Raw genomic sequence first — 27,752 nt, forward strand, 5'->3', positions numbered from 1 at the left:
CACCGCCGCCGAAGAAGAATGAGCTGCGTCAGTTGTCATGTGCAGTCGTTTGGGCGGTCAGCTGACGCGTTCTTCTCGCTTGCGATGTTTACTTTCTTTTGTCGTTCGCTTTAACAGGCGGTTGTTTTGACTTTTTTTGAATGAATGCAGCGCTATGCTCGACCCAGGAGAGTCATGGTCGTCGTGAACTCGGTGCTGAAGCTGCTGCAGAGGCAGACCTACACCTGTCTGTCCCACCGATATGGTCTCTACCTCTGCTTCGGGGGGCTCGTCCTCATGATCGTTTCCGCCTTTCAGTTTGGAGAGGTGAGCCTACTCTGGTTTCGCTTGTCAAGCTTGTAAAGGCTTTTTCTTTATCGTTCTTTTTTTAACCCAAGCAGCTCTTAGCCTCAAACTGGCCTCTGGCTGCTGCCTAAAGACTCATTCAAACCAAATCCCAGTCAAAAAACTGCCAATTTAAGCCAATATGCTCCTTGACGTGCAGACACGTGTTGTCCATCGGTTTTCACGACTTATTTTCAGTGTTTTGAGTGTACCGAAAAATTCATTCACCTAAATAACTTTGCAAAACATTACAATCCATTGGAAAAGTATTTATACTCGTTGAACTTGTTCACATTTTGTCTTGTTAATTTAATGTGACTGCCCAATACAAAGTAGTGTGTAACTGTGATGTGGACAGAAACGGGTAGTTTTTACACTTTACTCTGATAGTCTTAAATATGGTAGTGGCAGCAAAATGCCGTGGAGCTGATTTTGAAGATTTTTACACTTTAACTTACCATATCACTGTTGGGCTTGAATATATGCAAAGCAGTGTTGTAGTAGTCTTGGTTTTGTCTCATATTTGTAATGGAGAAATGTGTTAATTACATTTTCTCCCCATTCAGGTGGTGATGGAGTGGAGTCGTGACCAGTACCATGTGCTTTTTGACTCCTATAGAGACAATGTGGGTGGGAAATCATTCCAGAGCAGGTAAGATTTTTACATCTATTACAATAAATCATCTGGCGCCATCTCACCCTAACGTCTTTGTCTGCCACACAGAAAAATGTATATTGCTGGTTTTACAAGTTCTTAACTGAAATGTATAAATATATAAAATAAAAATAAGTCCAAAAGAAAGAAAAAGAATGCAAGACTGAATTGTTTATGTCCAGAATCCTGAATTGTGGCCTTATTTCATAACACGATGGTGATACTGGATGATAACAGTGATAGAAAAGTCGTTAGTTTGAAGAGTTAATAAGATTTTTTTTTTAAATCCTATAATATCTGCCCCTTTTCTCCCAAGAATACAATCAAACAATATTGATTTACACACAAAAAACAACTTTGTATTAGAGAGTTGTACAGTTTTGTGTAGAACATAGTGTTAGTGAATGGAAGCAGCTGAAAGTCTTTTCCAACCAGTCTCAATGTGTTTTATTTTTGAGGATTTTGTTGATTTAGAGTAGTATAGATTATTGATTTAATTCTTTATTTAGGTAGCTGGTCAACATTTTGTACTGACAGAGGATAAATAAAAAGTAAAAGCTAAACAAAGCTACACATTTCTTACCTGAGCAACTAAGATCCAAGAGTTAACATTGATTTTGAGATAATTGTTTCATACGAATTATAGATTCTCTGCGTCCAAAATGACATGACTGCTTTATATTGTAAATTTTAATTTATTTGGTTTGTCTTGTTGGAAAAACAGTTGAGCCTTGAGAGGAAATCAGAAAAAACAGGATAAGGCGAGGCAATGTCTGAACAAACACTACACTAGACTCCAGACGTGACAGAAATCCGCTCTGGGGAGATAAACTGGATCACAGCCTTGCATCACTGTCATTATGTTTTATTTAACTTTCAGGCTGTGTCTGCCCATGCCTATTGACGTTGTGTACACATGGGTGAACGGTACAGATGTGGCTCTGCTGAAGGAACTGAAGGCGGTGAAAGAGCAGCTGGAGGAGGAACAAAAGGCTCTGAGGTAGCAGACGTTTCTCCGCAACTGTTGGAGAGCAGCCTGTTTGCTGAAAATGAAAACTTTCTCTTTTTTCCCTCCTACTCAGTTCAAATGTTTCCACAATGAAAAATATATTAGATTAGTTCTCAGGCATTTCTTGTAATCTTGATTGTTTTAGTTTGTAGATATTTTGCATATTCTTTGAAAGCACAAATTAATTGTGCACATTTTTTGTAGATTATTGTGATTTATAAAAAAAAAAAATTATTTGCACACAGGGAACAACTGGGAAAAAATGCGAGTGACACCACAGAAGTTCCAAAAGATAGGTGAGTTCATCTTGGTCTTTTTCACATTTTATCATGTTTCAATCACAAGAATGTACAAATCTGGTGTTTTACTAAAAACAACACATTAGTAGTAAAGTAAATTATTGGTCTTTAAGTTCACAAATGTCAAATGTGTTCAATTTAATTATATTTTCAGGTATTTTATGTTAATGTTGGTTTATGCAAATGCTTTCTAGCATAAAAGAGGAAAAAAAATTTTTTTTATTTTGTAAAGACTCCTTTATAACAACATATTTATAAAGCAGAAGTAAAAAGATGTCTGACCTTCACCTGAAGCTAGTTACTTTTAAAAACCTGTTCAGATAATAAAAACAGATTTTTACATAATAACTCAAGAGAAAAACGCCTGCAATGACCATTTATTGTAGCAGCCGTTGTCAAAAATGTATGTATTATTTTTGTTGTGTTGTGGTTTGCTCTTTCATGAAATTTTCATTCATTTTTGTCTGAATGTAAAGATTTATGTTAAGCAGTTGCTGCAGTTTGTCACATTTATCCAGTTGGGCTCAAACTGTTTTAACCAAAATAATGATGATGTCTTTGAGGTCAGGTTGTCAGAGTCACAGGCTTTTCTCAGAGTAAACCAGCAGCTTCCTATAACAGGAAGCCAGGGTCGGTTAAACTTCAAGAAAATAAAATTCAGATGTTTGAACTGATAAGATTCCTCAAAGATAATGTGTGGTTGTTGTTCACTTATAAATTAAACAAGCCTTCTAAAAAAACATGTTTTAAGAGACATCTTATAAACCCAGGTGATAAATAATCTGCAGACTTATTTGTTGCACAGTTTGGACTTTGGCTTGTGTGGTTCCTGTCTTGCTTGAACTCTTTGTCTTCTTCCTCGTCTGCTTTGTCAGAGTTTAACCGCAAACACTAGAGCTGCTTCATGCAACCTTTCATGCTGGCTGAACGTGTGAACTTCACTTTTTTCACACAAAGAACGGCGCAAGCACAACACAAACGGAAAGGGTCTCTCCCTGTATGTGCAGATGTGTTTTATTTATTCCCTTTTTCATGTTTTGTCAGTGATAAGCCTGAATGCCTGCTGTCCCACTGCGTCGTGGCGCCCATGCTGGCACTGGATCCCGCCCTGCCGGCCAACCTCACCCTCAAAGAGCTGCCTGCGATCTCTGCCTCCTTCTCTGCTGCCAAAGACCTGCTGCTCATGAAGAAACCTTTCCACCTGCCTGTCAGCGTCTCCGTTGTCGTCTTTCATTTGCAGGCTGATGGTAAAAAAACAAAATCGCTGCTTTTGGGAGCTGAGAAGGATTAAATTTAGCAGAAAATGTTAGGGATGCAAACAATTAACCAACTCCTAACTAATTTTTGATTAATGATTTATTAGATTAAAATTAGTTGCATTCAATTAAACAGTAGCGTTTGTAAGACCTTCTTGTAGTGTTGTAGTTTGGCCGCCATCCAGCAGAGGGCGCCGCAGGATGACAGAATTAAACATGGCGGATGACGCGCCCATGAAAGAGAAACGGTTCAGAGATTCGGTGTGGGTCGTAAAATGTTTTGTTGTGAAATATAAATACTCTTGATAATAGAGAAAAGTCAGGTTTTTAAGAAAATGACCGGTTATTATTGGGTTGTTAGTCGATTGATAAAGTCAATGAATTTAAATTTAACTCTTTAATCGATAACTTGCATTCCTATCTATGATGCCTACTGTGTAGTCTGAAAAGTGGCGCCGACATGGACTAAACACTGTTGGTTTTGTGTCCTTTTATCTTTTTCAGCTGATAAAGCCTATAAAGATCTTTCCAGGGAAGTCCACACATTTGCTGTTTCCAGATGCTATCTTGTGAGTTTCTTTGCCTGTTAAAATTCTTTAAATTTAACTTCCTGTCCTTTCCTTTAGTGTGGTGCGAAAAAGTGTTTCCACTCATTTTGATACAGATGTAAAACAACCTTATTCTAGTGCAAAAGGTTTTGTGTGTGTTTCCTTTGAGCAAATGTTTTTTGTAATTTCAGTTATGAAACAGAAACACAGTTATTGATACAACAGAAAAGAAGAGGCTCAGTCAAAGTACAGACCTTGACCTGATTAAAATGTGGTGACCCTTCAATACAGCGCTACAGAACCAAATGGGCACAAATTGAGAGTTATATCTGCTAAAAGCAAGCAAAAAAAACAGATTTTATTCGTTTTTATTCTGTTTGTCCTTCAGACGACGGATAAAGAGGCTCCGGGTCTGATCCACATGCAGTCTCTGGCCTACCTGAGCGGCTTCCCGGCATCGATCAAAGATACGGAGCAGTTGCGAGTCAAACTGCCGGCGGCCATAACCGGCAAGATCAAACAGGTAGGAGTGACCCAGAAATGGACGGAGATCTGTGGTGAAGAATTCAGTTCTGATATGCTGGGTGTGTTGCCAGTTAGAACACTAGAACATTTCTATTCCCCAAATCTGCAAAAATAGAAAAAAAAATTAAATTTTGGGAAGCTGCTGGGGAAGTTGTAATTCTTATTTAGCCCAGCAGGGGGCAACGTTACACTTCTGATCAAAGTGCAGAAAGAGTTTTGACTTATAAACTGCATTTATTATGCAATCTAGAGAATGAAAAACATATTTACTTACACATAAAACACTGAACAAAGTACTTTTTTATGTACATAAATTCTACTAAAGCAAATTTCTAAATTTCTAACAGTAACATGTTGTGTACTATAAACCTAAACTGTTTATTCCTCTTCAGTAGCATCAGTACTTGCTTGATGAGGCTTCAAACACAGCTAAAAATATTTTCTCTATTTTTAACAATTACTTTGATGTGAGGATGAAAGCTCTTTGTTTGACTCGCCGTCTCGCAGTTTGAGTATTTTGGGACGCAGGAGTGCCACTAACGAGTGTGGAGTGATACGGAATAATCAAAGGAAACAAGCGCTGAGCGAACCTGCCGCTGCAGCCTGGAACAGGGCGGCTCTGATGATGTTCTCACATGGCAGATGAGTTTTAATAACATCTTTCATAATTGGCTTAGTTTAAGATGAGTATACAAATAAATGTTATACAGCAGGCTTAGCGAATCCGTGTACAACTGGCATTACCTAGTTGTTATTTTGGTTGATTAAGTGTTGATTGAACAAACGTATGTTGTGTTTAGTTTTGGATAAACTAAACTAATTAGTTTAGTTTATCCAAAATAGTCAGATTTTTGTTTAATTGAACACGTAACATAGTAGTAGGTTTATACACAAACTGGAAGTAAATTGTCCAGCTTGTTTTCTATATTTTTTCACGTCGTTTAATTTTATATGTGTATTTTAAATTGAATAGAAGACACTTTTATTTATCCCTAAGAGGAAATTGATTACATGCTGACAGGGACTCCACCCAAAGTGTTAAATATTGGTAAATACAAAAAACAAAACATAAGCAGTATAAAATAATTTTTAAAAATGCGTAAGTGTGATACTGTAAGTGATTTAAATATGACAAAATAAAAACTAACTCAATAATACACATGGAAATATATTAATTATTAATGAATATGTAAAGTTTTTTATTGGAAATGAATACATATGAAGAATATTACACATTTTTCAACTAATAATTATTTAACTAAATTGGAAAAATAGAAAATATTTCTAATATTATTTAGATTTTTAAAGTTTATGTGAATTGCTGGTGTAATTTCAGCTTTAGTCTTTGGCCGATCATATAAAATCTCTGTTAAATGCCCTGAAGTTTGTGTTATGTAAACAAGGATCCTAGGATATGATTACCTTTATACGTTATTGGTGGCTGCAAAAAATTGTAATGTTTATTAATCAAACTTTAAGTGGATTTAACTTTAAATTATCTGTGATTTATTTTTGTCTCTGAATTATAAAAAAAAAATGCAGCTTGGGAAACTTAAATATTCAGGCACAATTTAATTTTTATATTACACTATTGAACTATTTTGTTGAAAGTAAATTGGCATTTGCGAAGCAGCCAATCCAGGATTTATTTTCCACTCCATTTATTTTCCTTGGCTCTGATTGGCTGTAACCCCAGGAGCGTAGATAAGTAAGATCTAGATTTTGGCTTCTGCGGTAATTCTAAGACAGCACTGCTATTAATGAATATTAAAGTATTTTTGGTGTTTGAACTTTTAAAATAGGCAGTTATAAGTTTCTTTATTGGGAATTTTAAGATTTTAACTATTCTTCTTTGAATGTATTTTTAAATAAACCATCCTCAGTAAAGTGTTCAATAAAGAGTATAACCGTTAAATTAGGTTAGACTTAATTATTTATGTTAAAAATCTTACATTTTGGTCTCTGATCAGCAAACAGCTGGAGAATCAGTCGATAAGCAGCTGTTTGGGTGGCTGATGCACCATTTAACCCACACATTATCATCCCCACACCAGTTGTCCCAACGTTCCATGAACTGGGCTCCAGGCTTCGGGTCATTTGATCATATCCGGCGATATTCCTGCTGTAACTGTATCTGTGTGTGTGTGGAGGGCTAACATTAGAACTACTGTTTGTTGTGGCACCATGCCAGTCTGCATGCTGAAAGGTCACCAGTATTTTTCTGAACCCGGAGAACCCCTCTGTTGCCCCGTTCCTCGCCTTTTCTGGGTCCTCATTTGACGATTTCGTGCGAAGTCCAGGCCAGACGATGGACGCTCTGCTCTGTGTTGGCTGGTCGTTCCCGTCTGGCTCAGCCTCCGGCTGCACAAGCCTCCACACAATGCATGCTTTGGGTTTCAGGGTGTTTCCTGGTGTCGCTGGGCCGCTTCTTTGAAACAGGCGTGATCTGCATAGTGCGGCTGGCGCGTTTCAGCGCTGAGAACAGCTCTGTATTTATAGCCGGTATTAGGCTGAGTGATACGCTGGTGAAAGTTGGACTGCAAGCCCGATCACCGCCTGATGAGTCCTGCCCCCCTGTTTGTGTACGAGTTTGATGAGCTGACATGTTTATCTCACTGGATATTTTCAATCCCAGCTCCTGTGGTTGCAGAACAAATCCAAATCATAACCTCTTGTGGGACATGCTATTATTTAGATATATATGGAAAGAATATGTTTTCTTCTGTCAGTTCTCCTTCGTTCTGGGGCCAAACAAGATCATGAAGAATTTTAAAGGGCTGGTTGTGGCTGAATGTATTTTTAAAACCTGTTCACAAACATCTTTTTAGTCCCTCCAAGATTTCATACTTTTTCAGATTTGTTTGCAATAAAAATCTGTTTTTGTGGTGATAATTTGGAAATATTTGCATTATTTGCCCTTATTTATGACGGTAAATACGACTTTTTATATAGATCATGGGCTGTAATCTGACACCAGTTAAGGCTGAGACAGCTGGTTAATAAAGTGAAAGGTTTCTGGCAGTTTTTGTGTGAAATCAGCTATAAACTCTCTATTATGTGTTGGTGCAAAAAAGTTGTGATTTGTTGATTTTTTTGTGTGAATTTTCACAATAATTCTGAAGAAACTGGAGGTATTAATTGATATGATTTGGTAGTAAACGGATAAAAACTGCATTGATTTGATTAATAAAGTAATATTTAAGCGCACGTAGCATTTTGTCTTGAGGACCAGATGAAAGGTTATGGCGGGCCGGATTTGGCCCACGGGCCTTAAGTTTGACTCGTGTTGTAAACAAACCAAACTTTTCCAGACCTTTTCTGATTACACTATCCTGATTAACATCCAGGCAGCTGTTTTAAATGTTTTCCAATCTATAATCGTTCTCTTTGTAAGATATTTGACTAGAAATGGTTCAGAAATGTTGTTTTTGATTTTTTTTTTTTCATCAATGGGGAGCAACAGTAACTTCTCTCATCTTTCCACTTTGGCGTTGTGTTGACACACGTTTGTATTCTTCAGTTAGTCACACTTATAACTGGGTGATTTGGTTTAAAATATATCCAATTTCTGATTTTAATTACTTTGTTCTTGCCTTTTTTTCTATAATAGAAACTACAAATGACAAAAAATGTTTTCAAAAGGTGACTTTTAATTAAATAATCCCTTCTTGTACATTGAAATTTTACCAGAAGATTGTTTTAATTAGAAAAAGCTTCCATTGAGTTGTCTGGATGTGACAAAATGTATTAACCCCACATTTCTATTTTTAAAAATAATTTTTAATTTATCTGCTCTAATATTCTAATTTTAAATGTCATGTTTTTATTAGCTGTATGTGGAAAATATCACAATTAACTGAAATGAATATTTCCAAACTATTGTTGTATTTAATTTATATAATGCGTTCAATTTTGTGAGACAGTTTCTGAAATGAAAGATGTTTCAATGACTTTTTAATTCATAGATTTATCAAAATTGTTTCCATCTGGGGTGAGTTTTAGGGTATAAATCAAAGGAAATTAAAATATATGGAGAGCTGCAGATTCTGCACAACTTCTAAAATTGGACAGAAATAAAAAAGTTTTGTTTCATCTCATTCTTTTTTTTTATTAATCTGTAGATAATCTCGTCAAAAGTGATTGGATTAAATCACTGCTTGCAGGATTTTAATAGTTTATCTTGGAGGGATTATCAGTATTTGTCATGTGGAGAAAAATCTGTATGATAACAGATCAGGCTGAGACTCTGGCAAAGAGCAAAGCTTTATTTCGTCTGCAGACGGAGAACAAACATCACAGCGAGCTGCACTGAGTTCTGATTTGGAGCTGCAAGCCCTAACAGTATATAGAACTCATGTTACACAATGTAGACATTCCAGTTTCAGTTGAACAATATACAAGCCACGTAACCACACTGGAGGGTCAGTTACCTCCTTGGATGATAAACATCTTCCTGTTCAAATATGTGAGTTTCCAAAAATCAGGTTTGCTAATGGAACAATTTTGCATAACAAGAACATTGTCAAACCAGAATATCCAGAAGGTACAACAATTTCTTAAAACTCTGAGCTGGTGATTTTCCATAGAGAAACTTCTTAAGACTCGGGGCTTATTCCATCACACTATATCTATCTAATCCATCTGTTCTTTTCTGTTAACAAATACTGACCCTTGTTGTGGTATGTATGGTGAAGCATTATCGCTATCAGCCGGCTGCAGGCAGAGGTCAACAGGAAACCTTATCTAACTGGTTCTGCAGAGACTCTCTAGCCTCATTCTCTAACAGGTTGAACAAAACTAATGTGGTTAAATAAGTTCAAGAATTAAATAAAATTATTAAGAGACATAATAAACAATTTTTACTTCACAGTCAGATTCGAGTGAATTTGCAGATAAACTATTTTATTTCCTGATGCTTCCTGTCCTTGTTTCCTGCTCTGTTCAGTAACTTGCATCTCTCCACCCCTGCAGAAGATGCAGGTACTTACAGACTAAATAGATAACAGTTTTTTCTTTTTCTTTTTTGGTATTTTTTTTTCCCACCAGGGAGTCTTTTTGTGGGCTCTAGTGTCCCTTATTCAACAGTAGGCTGACGGGAAAGGGGGAAGGAGAGGGGGGAAGACATGTGGCAAATGTCGTCGGGTCCGGGAATCGAACCGGCGACGGCCGCCACGTCGAGGACTGAGGGCCTCCAAACGTGGGGCGCGCTAACCTCTACACCACCGGAGCACGCCCCAAGTTTTTTTCTTTTTTGGTATTTTTTTAATCATGCAGCCACAATGGCAGCAGTCTGTAACTCCAGTTCTTGTTATACATTTTACAGCCGTGACAGCGTGCGTCAACTCAACACTTATTCATAGACGCGTGCCTCTCTTCACACACCTCGGCTCAGTTTGCTTTTTGTTGGAGCATTAACAGGACTATAAAGAGTCTCGTGACCCACTGCTTGTTGTAACTAGGCCTGTCATGATAACAAATTTTGCTGAGCAATTAATTGTCTCAAAAATTATTGTGATAAACGATAGTATTGTTTGAAAACCTTTGTACACTGATTTAACGGAAATGACGTAATAATGCATGCGATTTCCTGCCAAAGATAAATACACTTTATTTTCAAAAGAACATTTAATACTGGAACTGATAAAATAAACAAAACAACCAAAAACAAAAATAAAATGGATTCTCAGTCTCCATTAACAAAAATGTGCTTGAATAAAAACACCAAAGTGTAAATAAATACTGGATTTAACCAAAAGAGTACAGATTATGAAGTCTGTACACTATATTGGCCTTCAGTAATCATTAGATTTAAATAGACAAGATGGGCACATCAAATACCTGATGCAATAGTTCACACTACACATTAGTTCACACCGACATTTTCCCCTTATGACAATCTTAGAACTTTGATCGTTCTAAGATTGTCGCTTGTTATCATCTTGTAGTGTGTGGTGTGTTACGGTAGATCGTCGTATAAACATTAATGTTTATAAAACATTTTGTGCAAAGAATACAGAAATGACAAGGGGAGGAGTTGGAACGAAATTGCTACACAGTTGATGAACCCGGTAACTTTTCAGCTGTTCTTCGTTAACGTGACATAAATCGGTTCTAATGATTTTCATTCAGTCAGGACGTTACGCTGACACTAGAGCCACATGCGTTGCAGGTAGATTGTAGTAAAGCATTGATTAATGCCTGGTTATAAAATTAGTTAACTGACCTTGTAGCCATTACTTTGTGCACATTGTTGGACTCCACACGGCAGATCGAACCCGATTGAACAGTTATACCTAGGATTTCTGTCAGCTAATGTTTGATCGCTCAGGTTTTGAAAATGGGCCGACAATGAGCTGACGGCTCTAAGATGGTGTACTGTGAACTGGGCATTACACTAAGGAAATGAGGAAGGGAGGGTCAGTGGAGAGCAGCGGAGTTGAGCCTTTTTTCATTTAGCGTCATCAACAGAAAAAGAAAAAGGCTGGAAAAGACGATAAAGCCGATAATTAAAATGACGTTGATAGTTTTAATTTATTGTACAATTAATTAATTTATTTTTTATCCCAACAAACCTACATGTAACCACGGCCACTAAATCCTTCTCACCTCAACAAGAGCTCAGAAAAAGCGACAAGTGGAGGCAGACCATGAGCGCGTGTTCGAATCGGAAATGAATATTTAAAGATTAAAATGAAATAAAAGGCTGCTTTTTTTAATCCTGAAAAGCACATCTATGCAGTTAACTTTTGGTCTGTCATCTTCGTTTGATGCGCTGCTGTATTGGTGTTTTTCTGATTATATGTCTGTTTACTACAGTTTGAGCTGTATTCAGAGGCCAGCATTGCTCTGCTTCAGCTGAAAACCCAGCAGGATTTCACCGATCTGAGTCAACAGGCCAAAAAGAACCTGACTCTGGATGGGAAAGAGTTGAGCATCAGCCCTGCCTACTTGTTCTGGGATCTCACAGCTATCTCCCAGGTACGCCTGGATCTGGAGATCAGTTACCTGTGAGATCCGTAGAGCTTTTTATCAATCATAAATGCACTTGCCTCTCAGTCTAAGCAGGATGAAGACGTATCTGCGAGCCGATTCGAAGACAACGAGGAGCTGCGCTATTCGCTGCGCTCTGTGGAGAAGCACGCCCCCTGGGTGCGGCACATCTTCATCGTAACCAATGGTCAGATTCCCTCCTGGCTCAACCTGGATAATCCCAGAGTTACCGTGGTGACGCATCAGGCAAGCCTCGACCCCTCCTACACCAAACCGCTCCTACTTTCACACAGAGGGGGCTCTTATAAAGGAAATTATGCTAGATTATGATTTGAGTGTGTGTGAATATCGTCTAGAGAAGCAAACGCTTATGATTAACTCTCACTTGATGGGTTCTTATCAAGATAAAAATTTGTTCTACTGGAACTAGGAACTAATTTTAAGGCTGTAGTTTGACTGCCACCCACCAGAGGGCGCCGCTGCTCATCTTTAAGTAAGCGAAGTGGTTGATGCAGTAACAAAGATGGCGACTTGACCACAGCGGAAAAGAGAAACGGTCCAAATGGAGTCCGGTGTGGGATTCAAAATTCACTTTATGCGGTTCTGTTTAGAAATAAACATTCAACAAGTAAAATTTCACATTAATGTCGGTCATTCAGCCGAACTGCATGACGACGCTGCGTCAACATCTTAATTAAAAATGATGTATTTACCAAAGGTGAGGATAACATGCTGGCGGAAATAACGGAGAAAAATTGTAACATGATAAAAACAGACATGATTATTTTGAGGCCTGTTGAGTTAATATATTTTATCTAGTAAAGTTTAAACTTCCTTTCAAGAGTAACAACTTCTGTATGAATACATCTTTCTTCATGGGGAATTAAATGTTTTGCATATTTACTCTTTTTCATCTTTAGAGGTCGTGTTTTATTATGTTAGATGAACAAGTCTAAGTTTATTATAAGTATTTAACGTAGATGAGCTCACTAAATAATGTTACGTTTTAATTAAGTTTTTTTCAATTCAGATTATTGTGAAAAATTTAACCCTTCATGTTATAGAAAGACTGTCAACCCTCTCTATGAGGAATCTCTTATAACTTGCATCCTTATGATTTTTTATTTCAGGATATTTTCCTGAACCGCTCCCACCTTCCAACTTTCAGCTCTCCTGCCATCGAGACGCACATCCACCGTATCCCGGGACTCTCCCAGAAGTTTATTTACCTAAATGACGATGTGATGTTTGGCAAAGACGTTTGGCCGGACGACTTCTACAGCCACTCCAAAGGACAGAAGGTGTTTAGAGCAACAGGAAAGACAGAAGTGTTTGGTTTAATGCCATAAATCTCAACTTCACTCCTTCAATCAGGTGTACCTCACTTGGCCGGTTCCTAACTGTGCTGAGGGCTGCCCAGGATCCTGGATCAAAGACGGATACTGTGACAAGGCTTGCAACAACTCGGCCTGCGACTGGGATGGAGGAGATTGTCTCGGTGGGGAGGCTCTCTCTGTTATTTATGTGTTAATAAACTAGTTTGATGTTTAACTTATGTTGACTTGTCTCCGACAGGCGCAGCAGGAAACAACCGCTTTCCTGCAGGGGCCGGTGGCGGTGGGCCCGGAGGAGCCGGTGGACCAGTTTGGCAGGTCGGCGGTTTTGGAGGAATTGGAGGGACGTCGTACTGCAATCAAGGCTGCGCCAACTCGTGGCTGGCAGACAAGTTCTGTGATCAGGCCTGCAACGTTCTCTCCTGTGGGTTTGATGTGGGCGACTGCGGCCAAGGTATGTTTACAATCGATTTAAAAAATTCATCAGATTATCATCCGCTAGTGGTGTGATTAATCACTATGCTTAACTTTGTAGACTTTAAATGTAAATGTGCACAAAAATGTTTCAGAATATCAATTTTCCAAAGTTGAAAGAAGTCGTTTTGTTTAAAACGTTAGTTTAGAAATGCTAACTCTAAACTGTGCTTCAGTGTTAGAGTAATTCATCGTTTCAGTGTAGTATCCGTGGTTTTATGCAGGCTTCCATCAGGAGGGCCAAAACACAAAAAACAAAACTATTTATTTAACCAAACAAAACACATGGATCAGTTTAGCATGTGGAAACTATTCATTGGTCTTTCTAGTCACAGGATTAGTCTGTTTAGCTTAGCGTAGCTTAACTGTATACTTCATTCTGGCTCTGTTATGCTTCCTCTACTCAACTTATCAACTTAAAGTAAAATGTATTGAACCATTATAGACTACAAATTGCAAATAATTGCTTAATTAACCTATTCTTTCCTTTATGAAGAGTTGTTTTTGAGCAGGAGTCTGAGGATGCTTTTTCTTCTTTTTCTTCTTCTTCTTATTATTATTAAACATCATATTAAACATTATAGTCTGGTTTTATTTTTTTTGGGATCAGTAAAGTATTTTTAATTGAATATACATCAACTTGTTTTGTTTTTGTGATTACTTCTCCTTTTAAGCAAAAAAGCAAAACAAAACAATGTCCGTCTTTTCAGAGCACTTTGGCGAGCTGCACCGTGTGACTCTGCTCAGAAACCAGAGCCTCTACACCCTCCCTCTGGGCGAGACCAGGCCGTATTTCAGCTTCGAGAAGCTGGCTCGCCGAGTCTCCGAGGCCCACGTCAAGGACAACCCCGTGGTCCGACACACGTCCGTCGCCAACAAGTGGAAAAGCATTCACCTGCTGCTCTATCCGGGGCAAAACGCCACCCAGGTCCAGTACAACATCACCTTTCAGACAGAAGGTGACACTTTGTTCACCATGATCTTCAGCGTTGCAGTCGACACGCGGGAGGTTCCTCAGACTAACGGCACTCGGGTTGGGAGCAAAGAGGCAGGAGAAGAATCTAAGCTCATCCCGACGGCTGAGCCAGTTTTCCCGTTCTCGGATATTCCCGAGGAAAAACGAGGGCCGAAGATCCAGAAGAGTCATCCTGCTGAATCTCAGGTTGTCGTACAGGTTCCTTTGGTAAATGTCTCGGTTTTACCACTTGTTGTAAGGAACGAGCTGGAAAAGTTGGAGGAGAAACTTTTAATTGGTGACATTACGGTAAAGGGATACAACTTCACCAAGGCTGAGCTTCTAAAGGCGTATCGTAGTCTGGCTGACACCAGCATACAGCCAGGCAGAGACCAGGACAAGGCCTCCAAAGACCTGGAGGAAGACAATCAGATGAAGAACAATCAAAACTCTGATCAGAAGATACCAGAGGAGTCTAAGCCTACCCCTCCTCTCATGCCGGTCCGCTCTGATAGTAGAATAAAAAGTCTTTTAAATCCTGAGCGTTTTCCTCTGAATCCTGTAATTGAGAGGCCCAAGATGTCGAAACTTCACAGCAACGTTTCCCAAAAGAGTGAGGAGATTCGAGGGGAGCCGCCTGCAGTCGGGAGGAAGCTGCAGCACTTCGTCTCCTCAGATCGAGGCTTTCTGCCGTGGGAGAGGAGGAAATACTTCCAGGCCTTGCTTGAGGTAAGCAAACCCTAAATTAGGGATTCAAGTTTTTGATTATGAGTAAGTCTATAGTTAATTGATCTTTGGCAATTTTCTTAAAAATTAGATCTTTTTTTTTGTATTAAGAGGGCTGACAGTCTTTCCATAACATTTTTTATAATATGCTGAATTTAAAGATAAAATTAGATTTTGTGTTAAATACTGGCTTAATAAATGTGATTTCTCGCATTATTAAATGAAGACATATTTAGAAAAAATATAAACAAGAATCTCTTAGGTTGCTGAATAGAAAAATAAAAGATGAGAAGAGTAAAATGAGTGAAACATTAAAGTCACCATTAATAGAGATATTCAAACAGAAGCATTATCTGTGGCCGATCTTGAATAAATGTAAAAACTCTGCAGCGCATTAACTCACATATTGGGGCCATCATAGAACAAAAATGGAGTACATTTCTGCCGGAAAAAAGAGAAAAAACTCGGGAAATTTGTAGAAAAGACTAGATAATTTCAGAGTTTGAGAATGTGATAATTTGCTAGAAAAAAAATCTAGAAATTTTGCGAGTAATCTAAGAAATCTAGAAAAAACTAGAAAATTTCTGAGAGATTAATCTCAACATTTTTCAGTGTTTTGGCAGAAATGTATTTTTTTTATTTTTTTTTTATTTCCAGTTGTCCTGAACAACAACAGAACATTATAACTTAGAACTTTTACATCCCAGACTGGACTGAACCATTTCTCTTTCCCATTCTGGTGTGGGTCTGCCATGTTTGCTTCTCTTACAACTGACTTCATCACCAGCGCCCTCTGCTGGATGGTGGCCAAACTACATTACTAAAAAAAAAAAAAGGTCTAAATGAGCATCTTTGATTAATCGATTGGAACAAATTTTAATATAATAAACTATTAGTCAACAACTAGCTGTAATTGTTTATATCCCTGTCCAAAACATTTTTAGGGTTTTACTTTGTAGGAAACAATTTAATTCCAACATATGTCGACTTTCCCAGGAGGAGGAGCGTCTTCAGATCGAGTTATCCTACAGGACGGACAGTGGAGCAACCGGGCGAAAGCTGCAGGACACCTTCGCCGACTCGCTGCGCTACGTCAACAAGCTGCTCAACGGCCAGTTTGGCTTCACGTCGCGCAAAGTCCCCGCTCACATGCCGCACATGATCGACCGTCTCGTCATGCAGGAGCTCCAGGACACGTAAGGGACAGTTTATTGATTCTTTTTTTAGCTAACTGTATAGTTGTGACTGTGTGTCATAGCAATAACAGCCCCACAAAGACAAATATCGCTCTAAAAAAACAATCCTATTTGTATCTTTAGGACATCAGTCGTCTAATGAAATGTGATTGAAACAATTAAACTACAAATAGCAACTGCATTTAATCATATTTTTAAATTTACTGATATTTATTGATTCTTTTATTGAACAGTGACAAAAATAGTAAAACTAAAAGTCCTGACAATAAGGACAGGTAAAAAAAAAAACATTAATTGGAATTTATTATGACAACAATAAATCAAAATTCTTACCATGGTAAGAAACTTATCACAACAAGCAATAAGCGGTTCATCCGTAGTTAAAACAATGGCATTGCAGTTTTTAGAAATAGCTTCACTTTTCCTGTAACTTTTCCTGAAAGGATGACTTCTTTAATCGAGCTGAACTGCTTCCTTCAGATTTCCAGAAGAGTTCGACAAAACCTCGGCGCACCGCGTTCGGCACTCTGAGGACATGCAGTTCGCCTTTTCCTACTTTTACTTCCTGATGAGCGCCCAGCAGCAGCTGAACGTCTCGGACGTGTTTGACGAAGTCGACACCGACCACTCCGGTGTTCTGTCGGACAGAGAGATCCGAACTCTCGCCACCAGGATCCACGAGCTTCCCCTCAGCCTCCAGGTCAGTCTGAGGATCTAATGTTTGTTTTCCTGGAGAAGCCAGGAAGTCGAGTTATGATGTTTTTACTCTAAATGTTGAATGTAGGATCTGACAGGTTTAGAGCAGATGCTGATAAACTGCTCTAAAACCCTCCCGACTAACCTGACCCATCTGCACCTGGTGAGCCCCACGCAGGAAGCCTATTATGATCCCAACATGGTGAGCAATTACTAAATTTGACATTTTTGTTTGCATTTTATTGCAATACCTAATTATTTTATTATTTCCAGCCTCCCGTCACTAAAGGCCTGGTCCTTCACTGCACACCCATCACAGAGAAGATTCATAAAGCTTTCAAAGATCAGAACAAATACAAGTGAGGTCAAAGATTCTATATTCATCACTTCTTTAAATGTTTATTTCTTTAAATGCTGAGATGGAACGGCATCTTTCACAGGTCTGAGATAATGGGAGAGGAAGAGATAGCTTTCAAGATGGTGCGGACCAACGTGTCCCATGTGGTCGGCCAGTTGGACGACATCCGGAAGAATCCCAGGTGAGAAGGATTTTCCACAATTAATTTTATGTATGTTTAATGCAACATCACCAGGATCTCCGCACATTCTTAAAAAGTCTAAAATTAAACCTTTGAAAAGTCTTAAATTCATCATAAAATATCTAAATTGTCCTTAAAAATATTATTCACAGGCAGGACTATTTAATGCTGTGTGTTTTATGTATTTTTTTTCTCTTATGGGCCTTTTCTGTCTAGCAAAAATTTAAGTCATACGCAGACATCTTCATTGCATTCTGAGTCGAGGCACTTGAGGCTACCGCTAACTAGCTGCTAACATACCTTGCTAGCTTGCTTTTTTTGCGTCCATCAGGGCTAAGAGCAAATTTGTCGCCAGTTGGCTGAACTATGCAATGTGAAAAGAACAAATCTGCTGCCAAGAGCCAGAAGCAGATCCTAGAAATCTCACCGTTGTGGTACAAGTGTTCAATTTCATTCATACTGGTCTTAAAAAGGTCTGAATAAGTCTTAAATTTGAGTTGGTGGAACCTGCAGAAACTCGGGTTTAGTACCGTATAAGTAGGAAGGAAGCAGGAGGAAAATCTGATTTGGTTTTCCAAATATTTTCCAAATATAAATGTAGGTCATCAATATTTAGTGTAATCTGAGTAAAAAATAAAGCTGTTTTGCTTGTAGCTGAAATGTAGTACAACGTTTGTAACTTGTAGCATTGGATCAACAAGTTGCTCAAATGCTTATATTAAGCAGCAAACGTTTTTTTTTTTTTTTTACTGTTTCTCAATCTGCTACACAAAAAAGCTAAATTCCTGCATATGTGCTGCACATGCTAAAATAATTAAAAATCCTCTTCAGTAAGTTTTAGTTATACAATAAAAATGCTACAAATTGACATTTTCATCTCATATATACTATTCCTTCAAATTATCTTAAATTATCATTGTGTTGGTCAGACTGACATGAAATTCCCATCTTATAAGAAGTTTGTGACCACTTATCTGAATATGGAAAAACTTCTGGAGAAAAATGACAAAAAGAAAATTATTTATGAAAAAGGGCTTTTTCCAGACATTTATAACTTTTGCCAAATTATTCCTTGATTGCAAAATTTTATCCACCAGTATTTTATTTTTAAGTTACTAAATCAATAAATGTCCTTTTATGACCTATTTAGGCTGAACTGTAGCCTTAGTTTAATAATGAAAAGCACTAAAATAGCTATTTATAGGAGTCTTAACAAATAAAATGTGCTTTAAGGGATCTGTATTTAGTTAAGTAAAGTCCATATCTTATTTGTCCATATCTTGTAGGTTAAATCATTGTTGAGAATTTTCATATACTCAGATGCTCAGAATATGTTGGAAGAAACAAATCTAAAAATTTGAGTTTAGAAAAGTCTGGAATGTGTGGAAAGCCGGATAATAATACCTACATTTGTCACCAACAGGAAGTTCATCTGTCTGAATGATAACATCGACCACAGCCACAAGGACGCTCCCACTGTAAAGGCCGTGCTCAGAGATTTCTATGAGTCCATGTTCCCACTGCCGTCCCAGTTCGAGCTTCCCAGAGAATACCGCAACAGGTTCCTCCATATGGAAGAGCTCCAGGACTGGTAGGTTATCAAACTGGGAACAAGTGGAAAATGTTTGCACAAAACAAATGTGCAGTTAATAATTCATCAGACTTTTTTTTAAATCTAAAAAAAAAATATGTTCTCTTGCTTTCTTTTCAATAAAAATGAAATTTCTGCTGCTAGTTGCACAAAAAACATAACTTTTCCCTTTAAATAAGAGATTTATTGCCCTGGAAAAAATGTGCAATTGGGGCTGGAAAATGATCATTGTAAAAAGTGTAATAAAAATGTGTTGCAAATTTGAACATTTTTCAAATTTGCAACATTTTCTGGATTTGATTTTATAAATTTGTGTCCTTTCTGATCTAAAAAGTGCTCTGTGTGCAGGCTTTTAGATCAAAAAAGGTGCCTAAAAATTGTACATTTTTAGGCCCTGGAAAAATGTCCAATTGGCTCTGGAAAATTACCTCAGTAAAAATGTGTAGGAGGCACTTTAAATTTTGCATTGTGGAAACGGTCACTGGTAAAATGTGCATTCAGTATTGGAAAAATGTTTGATTACCAAAGTAGATGTAAGTAATCCGAGTGTGTTTGTTGGACTTGTGGTTGCTAAGTGATGTATCTTGTGGCTTTCGTCTCTAAAAGAGTTGATTTATGAATCATTAGAGTCCTTACTGTAAATGAGCTGAATATTGAGTGAAGAATTTACGGCTGTCATCACTTTGACCAATGTTCCCATGTTGGACGCGTGGGAATCTCTTGCTGGGGTTTTAAGGCTTCTTGTCAGGGGTCCCTGCTCCTGTTGGCAGAGCCTGCAGCTCCGAATCGAGACTTTATTTAGACTGAGCAGCAATAGATGGGTAGCTGAAGCAGCCGGCACAAATATCGGCTTTTAAATATGTGGGGGGGAAAAATCCCTCAAATGTATTAATTTGTTGCTGCAGCTGCTTAATTTCCACTGCAGAAGTTAAAGTTAGACTTGAGGACTCTGGAAACATTTAGCTTGTAAATCATGACTTCTTGGTTCCATTTGTTATAAATATGATGCAACACAGAGGCCTGTTTCTCTTAGTCAACCTACAAAAGGGGAAAGACAATAGAACATAGTGTTCAAGTCAGCTAGATGTCTTGTTTTTCTCTAAAACCTTTTCTTTTTATCTTTCAAACTTTTTCTTTCTGTCTGTCAAACTTTCACACTTTCTTTTTTTCAAACTTTTTCTTTCTTTCAAAATTTCTCTCAAACTTTCTTCCGGGCTTCCTTCCTTCCTTTCTTTCTTTCAGACTTCCAAATTTTCTTTTTTCCAAACTTCCTTTTTTTTCTTTCAGACTTCCATTATTTCAAACATTCTTTCTTTCAATCTTCCTTTCTATCTCTCAAACATATTTTCTTTCAAACTTTCTTTCAGATTTTACCATCTTATATTCCAGAATAAATGTCTGGGGCTAAGAACAAAGTTAAGTCTGAAGGTTTTCTGGCAAGAAACCTTCCTGACGGATCTGATATAAAACATCACATCTGACTCTTACTGTCCAGTATGGTAGAGGATCCGGGATGCTGTGGGTCTAAGACCCTTTGAAGCTTTTTGGAGTTACAGATACATTTTCTCTGTCTCTGTTTATTCAGTGAGGTGTTTGTGTTGAAAGCAGGAATAAACAAAATGCTCTAACGATTTAAACATGTTGCTTTCCAGGCGGGTTTACCGGGACAAGCTGAAGTTCTGGACCCACTGCGTCCTCGTGACTCTTGTCGTCTTCACCGTTATGTCCTTCTTCGCCGAGCAGGTTAGTGTCCACCTTGCACCGCCTCACATTTAAATAGAAACAGTTGACATTTGCTCCCACACATCCTTATTTCCATGATTCATGCCAGTGTTATGATTCAGGCCTTCAGTAGAAATTTCAACTCAAAGCTCATATGTCAAGTCGGAATGATCATCTGGGCCAGAACCCGACTTAGCAGAAATGAAAGACCCCCAGTTATCCTGTATGAAAGGCGAGACCCGACCGCCTTTGTAGACCTGGATCAGACTGCGCTGTGATTTATTTTAGGCTGCTTTGTTGCCAAGATGGTTGATTCTGTCGGTTGAATGCGACGATAAAACCGTTTCCTCGTCACGCTTTTTAAATTTAGGGAAGGAAACATGATTAAGGGAATTTAGATGAACCATTTTCTACCCAGGTATCGCCTCTGTCCTGATCTGAAGGTTTCTAGTTTCTTCTCAGCTAACACAAAGAAAGGTTAGCAATTGACCTCAGGAGAATCTCTCCTATCACTTCACTGGAACCAGAGCTCCCACTGAGGAATGTGGCAACCTTTTTGGCAGCAGGTGATTTTCTTGAGATAGACTTAGAGAGATCAAACGAGCTTCTGTTTCCCTGGACCCAACAAGGTTTTTACAGAGTTTGTGGAAAAGTTTGCAAGTTGGTTTGGTTATTTTTCAGATTTGTAAAAATATTCAAATGTCCTAGCTTTATCCTCAGTCCTGTTATCTAAATGTCCTTTTTTCCTTCCTGCTGTTCCACTTCTTTACTTTTCTTGTTACTAACTGCTTTTCTGTTGACTGTAAAATTGTACGGTCTCTATGGAAACATGGCAATTAAAAAAAAAAAAAAAAAAAAACCTTTTTGTAGCTGTATCAAAATTTATATGTTTTGCACTTTTTTCACATCATACGTGTCATGTGGTCATGAACCGGATGTTACTACTGGCAGAAGCCAGGAAGAAGGCAACAGGAAGTGGTTGGAGGATGATGGCGTTTCATGTTTTTAATGCCTTATCCTGTGAGCAAACTTATTCACGTGTGATTTTAATTGTGATTCTTATTTAATGGATATACAGCAATTGCTAAATTGTGTTTTTTCTATATTTAAGGAATAGTGACAAATTTTGTGCACATTTGCAATGAAAACACGGATAATTTTTACTTTGGTTGTGTCCTTTTTTCCTTACTCTGGGTGGACACAACGATCTGGACTGCTGAGAGCAGCATTTGTTCTTCATTGTCTCTTTCTAGTTTTCCTTTTCTTTGCAATTCTAGTATTACCTTACATCTATTTCTTGTGTCCTACTTTCTTTTCTTCTATCCTTCCCACCTCTTTTCCATTTGTCCATTCTTTTTTTTGTTGTTTCTTGGGTCCTGCGTTCCTTATTTTCTGCGTTCCATCCTTCCTTCCTGTTTGTTGCTTTTCAGATTACATATTCAATGCCCGCCTGCTGCAGAAACACGCTGCCTATAAAAAGTACTCAGCCGCTTGAATGTTTTACCTTTTTATTGCTTTTTCAAATCAGTAATGATGAACATAATTTTTATATTTTTTACATAGAAAATGCAAGAAAAAAAAAAACCTTTAATGTCAACCTGGAAATTGATTTCTACCAAATAATGACAATAAAATGAGTATTTAATATAAAATTATATTTTGGAACTTTTTGTCTACTTTGAATTTCTCCTCTAGGACATTAAAGGCTATTTCTATTCTATTTATTCTGTTCTATAAGTGACTGCATAAATATTCACTTTTGTTAATAATAAAGTTCATATTTGAACAAAAAAATGTCTTAAATGTTTTGTGTGAAATATGTTTCATTTTTTTAATAGTTTTAAAAAATCTTGAGATTTTTTAAAAGTTTGATTCGTATTTAAAAGATGCATGAAGTAGGACCAAACCAATGATAGTTAAAGAAAAAAGTGACATGTTAGCCATTTTTATGAAGTAGTTACATTAATCAAAGAAATACAGCTTTTCTCTTTTTTTCTTTCTACCAGAGCTGCAGAAACCAAGAGCTGTCCACACATTAATTATTTTGCTTTTTGTAATTGTACAAAGTTTACATTTTTTTCACATTTCTTCCTTTCTCCCGCAGCTCATTCTGTTGAAGCGGAAACTGTTCCCCAGACGCAGAGTTACCAGAGACAGCAATCCAGAACGAGTTTAAAAGAGGAAGTCTGTCTCGTCCTCTCTGAAAGTCGTCCTCCACGCCTTCTGTCCTCCTCCGTAGAGAGACCAGGAAGGAATCTGGACTGGACTGGACTGCTGATCTGGACTGCAGCCAAACTCAAACAAGAAGTCGAATTTTCTTTTCTTCCACTTAGGGCATTGAAGAGAGATACACAGCACTCCTGCATCAGATTCTGCCGTTGCCTCGACTCAGACAAATGTACTCTCAAATTCTGAAACTTTTTCCAGCAAGTTGTATTATAGGAAGCTCAAATTGCTGCAGGTTGTATTATAGGAAGCTCAAATTGCACCTGTATTTTATAACGGTACAAACTTCTAGAACATTTTTGTTTTTTTAAAGTTAAGTACGTTTTTGTGTTTAAAAGACATCTAAAAATGTTGCCTTTGCTGCTGCGAGTATCTTGGGAGTCAAAAAGAAAGTGTTGCATTTACAGCCTGGTATTTTTGTTTGTTTTAAAGATGTAAAGATTTGGGTAAATGTATTTAAGTTGTGGCCGTTTCAACCTTTGCTGTCTTGGAAAACATGAAGTGCCTTCGTTGTTTATTAATGTTAGATTTGAACTTTTTTTTTGTCACCCACACCTGACCTGGTTTACAGAAACAATGAGTCAGATGCTGATTGCTATTATTACTGTATGCGATTGTTTTTTTGATGTGTGGTATTTCCGCGGCCTTCGCGGCTCCCGTAGGTGTGTCCCTGTGGGACTCGGCAGACTCGTTGCTGTCTGACATTCAGACCACCTCATCATGTTCTCTTAATTTATTTTCACCTAATGTGACGACGACCGATGCATTGGCAATGTCTTATAAAACGCTCATCATTATTTCAAACCCCTGATTGTCCGTTTTAACAATTTTCTGGATTATATTGACAGAACCATGTAAATTTCCTCAAATTGACCTAGATTCTTCCGGTAGAATTTCAGCCGGGCCAATCAGCGAACAGAAGAAGTTCTAAACGATTACGTCATCGATTTCTTTTCTTCCTGTAGCAATGGCGCCGGTACGAAACCGTTCAGTTCGTGTTGAATGAACGTCAACAGCCATCTTGTTCGGTGTTCGGCACTTCTCCCTACTTGTTGTTTATAGCTCAAGAGACTTCCGGTAAGCTTCATAGCGCCGAAATGGCGCATTACAAAACTGGCAAAAGTTAGCGGTTGGGTAAAATTTCAAACTAAATAGCCGAGAGTCCAGACTTCGATAGGAAGCAAAACGTATAATACTCGACTCTTGAATGATCTATTTAGCAAATGTGTCTTTTTTTTTTTTTTTTTTTTTTAAGTATCTAAATCAGGGGTGTCGAACTCCAGTCCTCGAGGGCCGGTATCCTGCAACTTTTAGATGTGCCTCTGCTGCACCACACCTGAACAGAATAATTAGGTCATTAGCAAGGCTCTGGAGAACAGATCTACACAAGGAGGAGGTGATTAAGCCATTTCATTCCAGTGTTTTGTACCTGTGGCACATCTAAAAACTGCTGGACAGCGGCCCTCGAGGACAGGAGTTTGACACCTGTGATCTAAATAATCCAATTTTAACGTCTTAAGTGTATAGAAATTTTTTTCAGAAATACTGGAAGTCTAAGTGTCTCATTATCGTCTCAATTTGCTCGGCATCAATTTGAAGAATGTTTTGTATTATGTGAGAGACGATTCAGTGCCATCCAGTGTTCCGAGATCCTAAAGAATATATCTGGGAATAGGACTGTTTCTCACTTTCTGTCAGTGGTTTGTCACATTTAAATAAATTTTTATTGGGTCAGTCATCGTGATTTTTCTTCTGGGGCAGTTTAAAATGCCTTTACCTAATAGTGTATGTTTCTAGATGTATTTTGAATAAGAATTTTGCATAAATAAGTTTTTTTTTTAATGACAAATATATCCTCAGGGTCAAAATTACATCTACAATAATAATGTTTAATATTTGGTTAAATTATCATTACGCTAATTGTACTTAAAACACTTTTCATAGCCATCTGGAAATTTTACAGCATAATTATTGTTAAATGATGGGTAAAGTTGATTTAAATTGGCCGGTTTCCCAGTGCAGATCTTTTACTGTGGTAGTAAATCTGAACAGAGTGCAAATACTTTTAGTGCAGTAATTTCTCAAGATTAACAAAACCACTGAAAACGATGAAAAATATGATCTTTATTACAATCTTTTCATTCACATCTGTTATTAGAAATGTTTGACTGTATAACTGAACAGTACAATGAGGTGATTGGAATCAAATTACATGTCAATGCATAGTTCAAACATTCATCTGAAAATGATGCAAAATAGTGTGTTAATACACGTTCCTCTGTCAGGCTTGTAATGGCGCAAAAGCAGAATGTGAGATGAAAGTTTTCCAAAATAAAATCCAGGACATTTTACAGCCTCTGGAAAAGTCCCTTCTGATCCCAGTGCACCAAAGTACAATATTTCCATGATAATCAGTCAATATACAATTACTAATAATCACGTTACCAAATAACACAACTGAAATTCACTAATCTAGGTGAAAAGTTAAAACTAAAACCAAAAAATCTTCCAGTCGAGTTGTATTGTAAGTATTGCTGTATCTGGCAAGCGTTAGTGAAAGTAAAGACACAAAACCATACAAATCTGCTTTAAATACTCATAAGACAGTAATTACAAACAAAAATATTTAAGGCGTATTCAGTTGATTTCTGTACAATCATACATAATTACGTATTAGCCCTTTAGGGAGAAGAAATAAGAAAGCAGAACGAGTCGAGTGTTAACGCTTCATGAGTCGACAGCGCTCTAAATACCAACGTATGGATGTTTTATTAACTAAACATAATGGTGAGTAAATTCTCTTTAAATTAGAGTGACGTTGGTGGAATAACCTACAAATGGACCTGTCGTCGTTTTCAGCATCAACACGTGACTCTTACCCCTTCACAGAGCTCTTTGACAATCCACCACTTCATATTGGAGACTTGATTTGAATTAAAATGTTTTAATTTTAAAGCCCTGATTTGTTCCACGTTGGAACACTGAATAAATAAACAATGGGTTATTTAGAAAAATAATTCATTGGGCAATCTATTTAGTTTCAGAACACATAGAGTCCATGTTTGGTTTTAGAGTCAAATCTATGGAGAATTAAAAAAATAAACTCTGCCATGCTTTCAAATTAATAATGAATAATGGTTTAATATAATAAAAACATTTGGTATTTTGGTTGAGATAAAAATCAATGACTTTCATGACAGCATGCACCAGCTTTTCAAGCTATTTTCTTTTTTTTTGGTTTGCAGTGTTGGATTGGTTTGTTTGTTCCTTTTTTCTGAGTGAGGCAGTTTTTTAATCGGAGGTGGTTACTTTGTCAAGGCTGCAGTGGCTCGGGGCTAAGGGTCTTTCCTCGCCGAGTTCGTCATCGTCTGCTTTCAGCAGCGGGGAGAGATCTGCGTCTCCTCCCGCCTCCTCCCGCCGGGCAACTTGTCAATCACGGTGGGCGTTGGGCTGCGGCGTGATACTAAACACCTGGATGCGCAGGTGTGAGGCGATCTGGAGGCACACGCCTGTGCAGTACCGTGTCAGATCCACCAGAGAAAGGACCTACGAAGATGGGAAAGAGAAAAATTAGGCCTAGTGGCCAATAGCTTAATGTTGAAAAGCTATTATCCTCCAAACAAAGTTTTTCAACAAATGGCCGTACATAAACAGCTCATTCTGGTGGAGTTTTATTTCTGTTTAAAGGAAGTTGTTTCTTCCCACTATCACCAAATGTTTGCTCAATCGCTGCATTTTCATTACAAATGTGCAAAAAACTTTGTCAGTATTCTGCAAAGAACACAATTGAATAGCCAAATAGATTTTAGTTTAACTTTGATTAGATTGTTTTAGTCCGTTTGGCTCTTAGTTTAATAATGACAATTTTTTGGTTTTTACTTAAATTGGTTCAACACTTTATTAAAAGTAACAGTTTGTCAGTAGGATTTTATGAACTTGACTTTTAGCTTGAAAAATGTCAAGCTAATTAAAATCACACAATTTTTTTAAATTAATTTTAGAATAGACCAGCTAATTCATACAACTAGTTAAAAAATAAGTCAGAATTAACACTATATTCTATATTGAACTAGCAATGTTTCATTGATAACTCCTTGAAGTGGCTTTTATCGTGTTGATTATTTTTATCAGTAATTTACTTATTGTGAATCAATTCTGACTTTTAAATTTGGTTATTGCATTGTATATAAGTGTGTAATTATTAATACTACTAAAAAGTCTTAAGGAATGATTTAATTTGAGATTTCAGATATGATGCTTGTTTTTTGCAGGGAAAACTTAACTGTGTCCCATAGCAAGAACGTCTGAGTAGGACTGGATTTGTGTTGGCCACAATAAACACCTGGCACTTTCCTGCAAGAAGCTAAGTTTACACACACAGGTTTGCTTTTTTTTTAGAAATATTGTTGTACCATCATCTGATAAAAAAAATGGGATTTTACACCTAATGTAAACCTGAGTTTAAATATCTAACAAAAATAGAGAAAGAACATGTAAGTTAACTTTGGGATCTACTGAGAAATGAATAGATGTTTCCAATGTCTATATGAAGGCTAAAGATTTATCTTAGAATATTATTATTGAATCATTAATAAGAGAAGTGCTCAACATTTAAGGTTTATCTAAAGTCAGTCCTTGAGCTAAATTTAAGAAGATTTAAAATAATGTTTAAAACAGCTCATTCTGA

At 37.5% G+C, this 27,752-nt stretch overlaps 2 protein-coding genes across 3 annotated transcripts in view; one reads left to right on the forward strand and one right to left on the reverse strand.

Annotated features, from left to right (window-relative positions):
- Nucleotides 1-27,422, forward strand: gnptab (N-acetylglucosamine-1-phosphate transferase subunits alpha and beta). 2 transcript variants are annotated; one of them, XR_006369748.1, is made up of 22 exons: nt 1-306; nt 891-976; nt 1,860-1,979; nt 2,234-2,284; nt 3,332-3,534; nt 4,048-4,112; nt 4,480-4,614; nt 11,433-11,594; nt 11,673-11,852; nt 12,737-12,907; nt 12,981-13,104; nt 13,182-13,394; nt 14,125-15,098; nt 16,092-16,291; nt 16,772-16,991; nt 17,076-17,189; nt 17,261-17,346; nt 17,428-17,526; nt 18,950-19,117; nt 20,770-20,860; nt 22,944-24,142; nt 27,337-27,422. XR_006369748.1 is itself a non-coding variant. In XM_044107771.1 (21 exons), the coding sequence occupies exons 1-21, from the start codon at nt 145-147 to the stop codon at nt 23,013-23,015; spliced, it is 3,696 nt and encodes a 1,231-aa protein (XP_043963706.1). In that variant the 5' UTR covers nt 1-144; the 3' UTR covers nt 23,016-24,799. The 2 variants fall into 2 exon arrangements, 1 of the variants encoding a protein (XP_043963706.1); XM_044107771.1 differs by lacking the exon at nt 27,337-27,422 and having other exon boundaries at nt 22,944-24,799.
- Nucleotides 25,168-27,752, reverse strand: part of chpt1 (choline phosphotransferase 1) — a 7,865-nt gene continuing 5,280 nt past the window's right edge. Inside the window, exon 8 of the mRNA XM_044107773.1 lies at nt 25,168-26,611. Coding sequence (XP_043963708.1) covers nt 26,495-26,611 — 117 coding nt within the window. The 3' untranslated portion in view covers nt 25,168-26,494. The remainder of the gene's footprint in view (nt 26,612-27,752) is intronic.

The sequence above is a fragment of the Gambusia affinis genome, linkage group LG23, assembly GCF_019740435.1.
Source record: "Gambusia affinis linkage group LG23, SWU_Gaff_1.0, whole genome shotgun sequence".
NCBI classification, from domain to species: Eukaryota; Metazoa; Chordata; class Actinopteri; order Cyprinodontiformes; family Poeciliidae; genus Gambusia; species Gambusia affinis.